The sequence below is a fragment of the Typha latifolia genome, chromosome 14, assembly GCF_019914945.1.
Source record: "Typha latifolia isolate L0001 chromosome 14, TyphaL0001v2, whole genome shotgun sequence".
In the NCBI taxonomy this organism is placed as follows: domain Eukaryota; kingdom Viridiplantae; phylum Streptophyta; class Magnoliopsida; order Poales; family Typhaceae; genus Typha; species Typha latifolia.
In genome coordinates, this window is record NC_133099.1 from 1,910,382 (window position 1) to 1,921,639 (window position 11,258).

General features: G+C 34.9%; 2 protein-coding genes across 2 annotated transcripts; one reads left to right on the plus strand and one right to left on the minus strand.

Moving 5' to 3' along the window:
- Positions 1-696: 696 nt before the first annotated feature.
- Positions 697-4,094, minus strand: LOC140801275 (protein PIN-LIKES 7-like). Its single transcript, XM_073156300.1, has 11 exons — positions 3,939-4,094; positions 2,933-3,157; positions 2,771-2,850; positions 2,557-2,681; positions 2,338-2,462; positions 1,994-2,185; positions 1,782-1,898; positions 1,572-1,672; positions 1,415-1,467; positions 1,127-1,312; positions 697-1,016 (listed from the first exon to the last, which is right to left on the minus strand). The coding sequence occupies exons 2-11, from the start codon at positions 3,065-3,067 to the stop codon at positions 892-894; spliced, it is 1,239 nt and encodes a 412-aa protein (XP_073012401.1). The 5' UTR covers positions 3,068-3,157; positions 3,939-4,094; the 3' UTR covers positions 697-891.
- Positions 4,095-10,196: 6,102 nt separating this feature from the next.
- LOC140800652 (RING-H2 finger protein ATL80-like) lies at positions 10,197-11,034 on the plus strand. The gene has a single exon (XM_073155413.1). It carries the CDS (start codon positions 10,287-10,289, stop codon positions 10,815-10,817), a length of 531 nt encoding a protein of 176 aa, XP_073011514.1. The 5' UTR covers positions 10,197-10,286; the 3' UTR covers positions 10,818-11,034.
- The last annotated feature ends 224 nt before the right edge of the window (positions 11,035-11,258 follow it).

Sequence of the window (11,258 nt, forward strand, 5' to 3'; positions counted from 1 at the left end):
TAATTTTGCTCTAACTTTCTAACTGGCATTGTGTCTGTGGAATTCAGTATTAGAAGTAGGAGATGTTGATACCTAGATGAAAATTAGTGAAAACCACAGTGAGGTTTCCTGTCAATTCCACTTCAATTGAGGAACTCAGAGTGAATCATTAGATTGATTAGGCAATTTGAAGCATGTTTCAGGATTCAATTCCATTGGTGAAGCCCACATGATGCCAAGCCTTCTCTTAATCCTTCTTTCTGCTGCTATTATATAATCCTTCTACCAAATCTAAACCATTCAAACTGTGGAAACCGTCCCTCCCGCGCTTCCCACCATTTGACAAAGTCCAACTGCAGCTTGAGTAGAAAGTAAAATCCTTTCCTTTTTTTGCATCTCAATCTTGGACAATTTTTCTGCTTTACATTTTCATTAATTGAATAATTATTAGCAGCAAGCATTAGAACTATATTTCCTTGGTTCAAAGATCAAATCTTTTTTTGTAAAATTTTCATCAACATATGACTGTTTAAACTGCAATTGGTTATGCCTTCAGATTTGTATCTTTCTGGAGGTTGACCCAATTTGATTGGAGCATCTAAATGCATCTGCATTTATTTTGGTTTCAGACCCAGTACAAGAGAAACAACTGATGACTATATTTCTAGAGACTTAAGAATGAAATAATATATCAACCAAAATTTTCAAGACAAAAAGAATCACAAATTTTCTTTGTATATAGGCTAAACAATCTAGATTTACCCAACAGATGAGGTGCTCTCGTATCTTCTTCGTCTTCCTTTTATCTTGCGAGGGTGAACTGTAAAAAGCACTATCTGGAATCAATTCTATAATTCCCAAAACTTCTGGGGCATGGAAGGGTAGCTCATCGATTGATCCCCTTCTGCTTGTCTAAGATAAAATCCACATGAATATTGTTGACCAAACTGTAAGTGCAACTGCTGCAATAATGTAAGTCCATAGGAAGACAACAGAACACTCCTCCTGACCAACATCAAATAGTTGAGCCATTGTAGCTGCATTACATAATAACGAGTTAATAGCCAGATAATATGCTCCATAATCTCGGACGTTTGGCTTGGATCGATAAAATTAAGAGGGAAAAAAGAAGATTAGGAATCATTACCAATATTCATGGCAGGTGGCAGAGTAAACTGTATCATTAACACGTAACGGTACAACGGATCATGAGGAAGAAATCCAAATTCATATGCTGCTTTTACCACGCCAATCCCGATTAATGGAAGGATCACATATCGCACGATAATTACTGCTGCAATTTGCACAGGCCTAATGACAGACTTGTGGAACCCTGGTCATATTTAGCTTAAGGAATGTTAGATGATGATTTATTGAGATAGATGACTACTAAATCAGAGGTGATGCTAGAGTTCTTTTCAAAAGAAAAAATCACCTCTAGTAAGATTTCCGCCTAGAATAAGAGTAATGCAAGGTATTGTGCCACCTCTGCATTCAGCAAACCATAAGAATTAAGTTTCACAATACAATGAAAGAAGGAAAAACTATCCTTGATTAAGAAAACAATGAGGTAAAACGTTAAACGCCTTTACCCTAATATTTGGAGGGAATCTTGTATAACTCGAAGAGGCGCGCCATTCCCGATTATTAAAGATTTCAACCATGGTATTGCACCAACGATAAAGCCTATGATCTGAGAGAAATAAAGAATTAGAAGTTCATTCCCGCATTGGTGTTCAATTTTAATTTTTGTTGTGCAGTAAGAGTAGGAATTAATTCAAATGACATTCATGACAACATACTGCAGATATAGTTGGTGGAGCCATTAACTCCTCAATAATTTGGTGCAGACTTTCTTTAATTCTCTCCCAGAAGCTCTTCTTGCCATACAAACTCCCACTAGATGACAGTGGGAGAACCTGCATTGGAATAAGAAATTACGCTCTTGTTAGAGTAAATTAAAGTACTTTAATCAAGTTCTAGTTCACAGAATGTTGACGACTAAACTACTTACAAGTTGGTTTTCTTCCATATCGTCTGTTGGTTTATCTGATGGTGGAAGAGAAGCTTCCTGATCAATGGAGGAACCTTCATCTTTATATTCTATCTCCGAGACCCCTTGACTTCCTAATTTATTCTTGTGATACAACTTACCTGCCTTCTTCATGAGACTAAAGGTATGTGTCCATATGAAGAAACCACCAAGCTGCATGGAGAACAGCATTTCTTATCTTTCAGTAAATGAATGAAGAACTTGACTACCCAATGCAATAAAAGATCTGAAGTCTTATATGTTCTTCAACATTTAATTGTCATAATTCAGATAAAATAAATAAAAGAAACAGAGAATTAGCATACAGCCATGGAGAAAGATGCGTACGAGAGCCCACGAGCCCTGCAGATGCTCTGCACTTCTCCAAATGGATTTCCATCCTCCTCACAAACTGCTGGTGCAATTATCAAGAGCAGATTGCCCAGGTTTCCTGCATTTTTAACACAAAAGACAACATTATAAGAGCAGACTTATAAACAATAAATCTTCAATAGTTGTGAAATGGAGAGCAGAAGCTTACATACCTGCGGAGCAAGAAGCGACGATAAGGCCTTCGAGATGTTGAGGTGGCTTCAGGATCTTCACAGCTAGCCAGCCAAGAAATCCTCCAACTAAGAAAGTGATTGCAATATTAACTGGCATAAACCACCTTAATGACAAGAAAAAATTGTCTCAGTTCATTGAGACTCGAGTGATGTCGAGTTTTGAATACTACAGAAACTAATCTTAGAAATCTACCAAGAGATGATGTCGTCTAATGTGACCGTCTTTGCTAGGCTTGCAAACATAAGAGATGGAGTAAAGACAGCAAACACAACCTGTTCAAATATCAAACAAAGTAATCAATTGTGGAATACTTGGATGGGAGAAATACCACCAATTTAAAGTGATGAAGCTGACCTTGTTCATATCTTTCCGAGCGTTGGCGGTTAAGATACTGCTATATCCAGTAGCCAGATATGCACCTAACAGGCCTATAAGAAGGACCTGCACAATTGGCATGGAAGCCACCAGAAACAAAGAGAGGAACCCCATCTTCCACCAGCAATCTTGCTCAGGAATCAAATAGTTTTGCTATAGTACAGCTAAACCCCCTGAATTGTGATTGCCTAGTTAACCAAGATCCTGCCAATATAGATAACAGCCTCAGAGATCTCATAAAGATTTAGTCTGAATTCATTCATATATATAAGTAAAAAGAACATATCTGTAAACAAAACTTGAACCTTCAAGATGTGAACAAGCACTATATTTGCAAGACTCTAGAACTCTAAACACGAGTAAGATTGCGACAATGCTTGAAAAAGGGAAAATAATCATCTATCAGAATCTGGAACTTGTGATCCAAAGGAGGGATTGATAAACTTGGAATCTGGATACTAGAAGCTGGCAAACATAACTACTGTTGATCACTTTCCTCACTTACTATGAAAATTCTTATCGCTAGAGTTCTGATATTGTGCCATCAATCATGTCTCGAATAAATCACCTAATCTTTTCCTTGGAAGGATACAAAATAAGATCACTTTGGCCTATTTGTGCAAATAATTTTTTTAAAAAAAGAAAAAGCCACAGTAATCTTCAATCACATGATTTCAGAAGATCCTAAATAAGCGAATTAACCACTCTGTCATGAATAAATCATGAGTGTCTCTGGTATTAATCTCAACTCTAAAACAACGTACAAGAACAAGAGAAAAAAAAAGAAGAAGAAGATCCAATCATAAAGAAGAGGCTCTTTTACCCGCCAAACCAATCCAAACGCAAAAAATCTTTGATCGAGGGGAGCCAAAAAAAAAAAAAAAAAAAAAAAACTCGAGAAATCGAGTTCTTGTAAGAAACTCCAACGCCATGAACCCAATAAAAGCTTAGAATTAGAGAAAAACTTTGAGAGATAGAAGCTGACCTCCTGAAAGCTACCGACTTGGAAGCAGACGGAGAAGGGAAGAGATAGAGAGGAAGAAATCACGCGAGAGGACGGAAATATTCGAGGGAAATACGAGAGTTTTTATAGCACTACAGCAAGTCACCAACCAACCAACGGCGTATACTTATCCCCCACCGATTCATGTGTTGTCAAACAGTAGGATATCAAAAAATCTTTCTAGGGAAGGCCAAATATAGCAGCCTTTACGTAAAAATTCAATAAATTGTACATAGAACACCCTCTACTTTGCATCTATTATAGATTCAGGGTGTTGTTTATAAATTTTCATAAACGTTTTGGACTTTCCGTTTGCCTTCGACTTGTTTGACTCGAGAGTTTGGTCGACTCCAGGCTTTGAGGAGAACTAACGACGACGTCACGTCGGCTGCCGCCGATCGCGGTCCATGCACGTGCGAATTATTCTGATTTGATTGGAGATTAAAAAAAAAAAGCAAATTATTTTCCTCTCTTTTAACTTTATCCATAAATACTCTGGGCGTTTTTTTATCTATTGATAAATTAAAGGGTGTATAATATATTTTACATACGTGGTGGCTAGATTAATCCTTTCCTTAATAATAGGAGTGTCAATTTCTACAAATTTATTATTTTTTTTATTTTTTTTTAGATAAAATAGATAGCTAAGAGAGAGAAATAAAATATGACTAATTTATCCCTACTTTTTACTTTTTAGAAAGTGACTAATATTTATAGATCCTTTGACATAAGAAAAAGACAAATTTAAAACGCGTGTGTCCTCTTCTTCGAAACGAAATTTGAAGTATTTTCATCGAATGCCATTTCTCCAGTTCGATTTGTATACTATCTTATAGGTTACGCTATGAATTTGGCTTCATTTTTGCCATTGGTATAAGAAGTCATAGCAATGCAAACTGGTATTGGTCGAATTATTTAAGATGGCATCTTTATGAATAGGAGGAGAAGGAAACATGCGATGCTGTCATGAAAGCAAAAGCCTACATTCATGTCTCAAAGCAACAAAATAAAACTCGGATTGCGGTCATGAAAGCAAAAGAAGAAGGAAACGGAGACTGGAGAGGGCTACAAATACATTGAATTCCATGCCCTAACTAAGAGGAGTGTTGTATATTTCTTTATTATCTTTTTACTCATGCCTGTATGTGGTCACTCAAAACAACACCCCTTAATATACTTGTCTATTTTAACATGATACCCCCCCTCAAGCTTAGCTGTTTGCTTTAAATTTAAGGGCTCCTACCGTACTGGTTCACAGTAACAAAAACATAATTTTTATTTAATTAAGTTAACTCTTAAAAAAATTAAGACTAACTAATTGAGTTCAGAGATTAATCTCAAACCAACCAAAGGCCCCTAGTTCTTATTTATATGCATTTCTTTCGATTATATGTTTTTTTCGTCTATTAAATTACAAATATTTTAACACATAGTTATCCGCACAAAAACTATAGAGCAGTATAAATGCAAAAAAATTAACTCCTTAAATTAGGTTTAAGTAACGTGGCTAACCTTCTCTTCATCGCTGCCGACTCAGTTTGTCCTGTTGTTGGGATACTTTTAACTTCTTGTCCATTATTTTTGGGGAGTAGAGAGAGAAGGCTGCAGAATGATTGGCTATGTTTATATCAGCCATGACGACCAGCTTAGGTTTACAGCAATTAAAAGGATAGTTTTTTTAGCAAACTAGGACGGTTCTCATGTATTTTTATCAAAATAAATTATATTTTAAATTTATTAATAAATAGGGTTTAATGTATTATAGTCATAATAAAAATATCAAACTAATTAGTCTTTTTATCTCTAAGTAAAAATACTAATCAGTTCAGCGTTTATGTGTATAAATTTTTTTAACTTATTTTTTCAGCAGTTAAGACAAAAAATTAAGAACTGATTAGCATTTTTAAAAACGTGATTAGTTTAATATTTTTATTAGGTAATAAATTTGAGAGATAATCTATTTCAGTAAAAAAAATAAGAACAAAAGATACCAACTAGTTGCATTATTGACTCAAATCTTGCCTTAATATATAACCTTATCATATGCTTCTAGGACATACTCATGTGACGAATGGAGCAACGAGTAAATCTGACTGAGTTGTCATTATAAAATATGTGAGTTAGATGTGCATCATGATCCTTTCTAATTAGTACTCTCAGCATTCATTTACTCTCTTATTTACTGAAATACTCTTCTTCTCTCAGCCCTGTTCCCACCTTCTGCAAACAGAAACGAAAAAGGAACAAAAAAATCCACATGAAAAAATATATTTTAGTCAACAAAATGAAAGATATTGCGAGTATTTGTTACAAACGAATCAAGGTCAAAAGTACTGAAATATAGGTGATAAATATGCAAAAGAAACCAAAAAAGAGAGAGAGAGAGAGAGAGAGAGAGAGAATATGTGACAGAATGCAGAATATTACTATTAGAAATTTGGAGCTTAGAAGGCTTCGTTGGAGGACATTGGTTCACAGTGTAAGTTCTACATATCAACTGTTAGTCTGAAGCTTTATTACCAACATCCTAAAGCCTCTTCTTGATTGTTCCGAGCAACTAAGTAGAACCGGTTCTATGAGGAGAAACAACGGCCCAGAAATAAGCTGAGAAAACAAGGTCACAATAGCAATGAAATAAAGCCCAAGGAAAGAAAAAGAAATTTGAGTCAGGAAATTCCACATTAGATTTATATTCTTCAAGAAAAGAGGATATGAATTGTTTCAACACAGTGTGATACATCGTACATCACCAAGGTGATAGCTTAGTGGCAATGGATAAGCACTTTAAAAGTCTGTCAGTAAGTTCAAATCTATAAGTGCTATGTAGAAAATTGTGAGAGCATAAGACTTAGGGCAGGATAATATCCTGTTTGCCTTGTAATTGGAGATGGATGTTTTCATCATTTGCCGCCCACTTAGCCTATGGGCTCCAACCAATTAGAAAAACAAACACACAGAGTAACACGTAAATATATGATAACTTAAGAAGTGTGAAGTAATTTTCTATGCACATAATTTGAACATCACATACACACACACACACACACACACACACAAGCTCTCAGATGTATTTATCATATGCTGATTGCTAACCATGTAAGATAAAAGAAAACCAATAAACACTGGCAGCACACTACAAGATTAACGATCCAAGTACCTGCAGTCAGCTTTGATGGTGATTCGACTCTTCATACTTCAAATTCTCCTCTTGCAAATAGAACTAAATGACAAGTCCAGAGAACTGCCACTCAGTGGATGATTTTTCCATGATCATAAGGTCCCGCTCATCTATGAAATAAGATCATTTTAAAAGGAAGTATTTTAATTTTTAATACAAGAAGAAAAGAGTTAATACCGATATAAGTTATTATATTGTTTAGTTAATATTAGTATAAAGAGTAATAATTATATTTGATTTAATATAAAATTAATATTAAAGTAATAAAGAATAATAAATTCATATTAAAAATTTTGTGATATTTTAGTCAAATGACGAAAATTTTAGATATTTAATTTTTTTTACTATATTATAAAGAAATTTTTTTATTGGTACAATTTAAGTTAACCCAGATTGTTAAATAAAAATTATAAATTAAAAAAAGGGGTGGGATACAAAATCCTCAAATGCGGGGTGTTTATAAAATTCTCTACGTTTTAACTATAAAGCTATTAAATTGTCTATCCAACATAGTGTATTTATTAGACAAATTAATTGACTATAAGGGTAAATTATATATTTTGAGAATTTTATTTTATTTTTTATATTTAATATAAAAGAGTGTTTTTAGTAATTTAAACATAATTATATTAGGGTTAGATAAAATTTTTTAATAGTCTCACTTTATAAAAACAATTAAAAGTATGATGATTAGTTTGGTAAAAGCAAATTTATATAAGGGACAAATTATGGCACAAGTACGGAGAGGAGAGGTCCTATAATGTATTTAACTCTTCGTTCATAGATGTTGGGCTTAATATGGAGCCCATGGCTCAAGCTTAGGCTTAGAAATTTATCTAGTATCAGCTTTCATGAACTAGAATAATTACATCTAGATCTTTTGAATTATTGCATATTTTCACATACATCTTCTCATTTATTTATTTCTTAGTATAGATTATAGAATTCATATTAGTCTTTTTCAAATTAATAAAAGCATCTCAATCATTGGGATACCAATCAGTAAACAGATAAAAGGATTTTAAAGTTATATTACCTTCATGATAAGATAGCTTAGCAACTAATAACCATGATAGCATTGGAAACTAGCTCTTTAACTATGATGACAACCTCCATGTGAGCAGTGTGACAGTGATGATGCCCCTCCATTTATTTGCCATTAAATATGCAAGATAGCAAGCACTTCCGTGCCAAATTGCCAAGTCCAATAGTCCATGGACAAAATTATTAGCCTTATCAATAATGAGAAGAAGATAAATTTTGGGCCCATTGCTTAGCTTTTGCTCTTTACCATTGAGAGTTTGAGACCAACTTAAGCTGGCCCCATGTAAGTCCCAAATAGACATATGATAATAAACATATTTCTTTCGGGCCGACCATTGTAGTTCAGTAATTGAAGATCTATAGGTTCGATTCGCTCCGTAAATATTAAGATTGATATTTTGATAAATTTTCTATTGAAATGTTATATGCTCGTAAAATTTGGACGGCCGTCTAGCTTATATAATGTCATGAATATAGGAAAAGAAAATGTGTGAAAAGTTTGAGTTGAGTGAATAAAGTTTGGGCTTGATGCTGAGGAAGTGACAACCCAATTAATGGAAAAGCTAAAGGTAAGGTTGGTTGAGGTCTCTTTTGTTGGACTTTAGGCCAACTTCTTAGGTGGAATGGAACTATTTTGGCTCCATTTATTTCCACTTTATAGGATCCTATTAAAGTATGGAAATTGATATTTTGTTATGTACATAGCAAATTAAATTTTTATTTGTATGTTGATTTATTTGCCCTCAAGTTATTGGCTTAGATTGTTCTTCTTCCCAGATGAGTTATTAGAGAGTAAAAAGGTTATTATATAAAAAAAGAATATATAAATATCAATTCACTTAAAGAAGTATATACTTTATTTCCTACCTTACCATAAAGTGATTACTATTTGATCAGATTGGCAACATAGTTGATCAGAGAACTCTATGAAGTAGGAATATAGCTCCAGATAAAGAGAACAAAAATAATGACTTCTCCCTCAAGTTTAGAACATTCTTCTATAAAAGTTGAGTGAAGATGTAGAAAGAGAAATAAATTCAGCAATATAGAGTAATATTCCATCATCAAGGGATTTTGTTATTTAAAAAATAAGTTAAACTATGGAAATACCACCTCTTAGTAAAAATTGCTTACTAAAAACTTTCGCAAAAAGTGAGTATGACATGTTAATTTATACAAAGATATTACAATCATTATGTACATAAAATTAATTTAATTTATTTGATAATTATAGGTTAAGTATAAGGTGTAATCAAGCTAAGCTCTATTCGAACTTGCTTGAAAATTGAAATTAATTCGGTCTAACCTAAAGCATTAAGCTACCAACTAACTCTATTAGAGTTGGTAGGTACTTCACCATAACAAAAGAGGTCATGGGATCGACTTCAATTATAAATAATTATTATGTAAAAAACTATTTGGTAGTTAATAGTGCATTGGCTTAATAACTTAGCTCGACTAATTGCTGATGGTAAGGTTGGCTTAGAGAAGCAACTTTGCAGCGCGATGAGTTGGAACAATATCTAAGCGGCGTTTAGTTCAAAGTAATTGTTCGGCGGCGCACACAACTTAAAATCTACACTAAACGCTTAGTATATTAACTAAAGTTTGATAAGTTTTTAGTGTCTTTGTATTTAAGGAGGGTTGACTTTTTGTCGAACTCATATCTAATCTTCAAGCTCTTGAATAATAAATAACCTAAAACATTAAACTTAATAAAAGTTTGAGTGCTGAAGCTAGGTTTGAAATTAATTTTACTTTTGATAAGTCAAGTTTGACTCATTTTAAATACGAGCTAAGTTTGATTGAGTCATCTTGATTATTTGCTAATAATAAGCTGTTTTGAGGTTATAAAGACAAAACATGACTCGTTTAATAATAAAACATTCATATGATTTTTTTAATAATAATTAACTATTTAAATAGGATATTATCTCCATTTTATGCCCTAATAACACTTTATTACAAACCAACCCATCTTATCCATATAATATCTTATTCCCATCTTATATTACTATAAATAACCAAATCCCCCACTTATTCCCAACTCCCAACCTCCTCTTCTCCTCCTCCTTTCTCACTACTCAGTTCCATCTAAATGTGAAACTATGCCTTCTCCTACACGACTCCTCCAGTCCTCCTCCCACTCCACGCCGGCGGATCCACCGATCCCCCTCGCCTTCGACTCCGACGTGGTCGTCGTCCTCGCCGCCCTCCTCTGCGCCCTCGTCTGCGTCCTCGGCCTCGGCCTCGCCTCCCGCTGCTCCTTCTTCCGCCGCTCGGCGGGATCCTCCTCCTCCTCCTCCTCTTTCTCCTTCTTCCTCCCTCCCAACAAGGGCATCAAGAAGAAGGCTCTCCAGTCGCTCCCGACCGTCCCCTTCGCTGCCACCGGTGGGAAGATCGCCGAGTGCGCGATCTGCCTCACCGAGTTCTCGGAGGGCGACCGGATCCGGATCCTCCCCCAGTGCGGGCACGGTTTCCACGTGGCGTGCGTCGATACGTGGCTCCGGGCCCACTCGACCTGCCCCTCCTGCCGCCGGGTCCTGGTGGTCACGGATTCGTCCATGTGTTGCGCGAGTTCCAAGGCAGTGGAGGTGGACCCCAGGGACGGCGGTGGATGCAGTAGGTTCTTGCCCTAAAGCTTTTTAGTTTTTACTGCGACCTACTACTACGACTACTACTACTACTACTACTACTACTACTACTAAATTATCAATGTTCATATTGCTCTCTCTCTTTTTGTTCTTGATCTCTTTCTTTTTACCCTTTAGTACGAAAAGTAAAATCGTAGTAAAGATTTGTAAATAGTAAAATGGAAGGGTCTGAAATGGAAGATCTGAAGTTTAAAGTTTCACATATCACTCTACTCTCTGAAGAAATCTATGCAAAAGTAGAATTACATTGAGATGTAATCTCTTATGAATCACTTTTATGTCATGTGAGATGAATTAAAAAAAAAATCCAATTCTAATATTTTTGAGATAAGTCGAAACTTAATCTTGTGAATTCGAGAATATTATGTTCCTTTTTTAACTTCTGTAGAGAAGTCTGCCATGCCAATTTGTCACTTAGTTTTTAGA

Excerpts from the sequence above, each read along its gene's own strand:
- LOC140800652 (XM_073155413.1), top strand. The coding sequence starts at position 10,287 with ATGCCTTCTCCTACACGACTCCTCCAGTCCTCCTCCCACTCCACGCCG.
- LOC140801275 (XM_073156300.1), bottom strand. The coding sequence starts at position 3,067 with ATGGGGTTCCTCTCTTTGTTTCTGGTGGCTTCCATGCCAATTGTGCAG. Across the intron at positions 1,899-1,993 it reads ATATGGAAGAAAACCAACTT|GTTCTCCCACTGTCATCTAG; the intron begins GTAAGTAGTTTA and ends ATTCCAATGCAG. Across the intron at positions 1,313-1,414 it reads AGGCGGAAATCTTACTAGAG|GGTTCCACAAGTCTGTCATT; the intron begins GTGATTTTTTCT and ends AAATATGACCAG.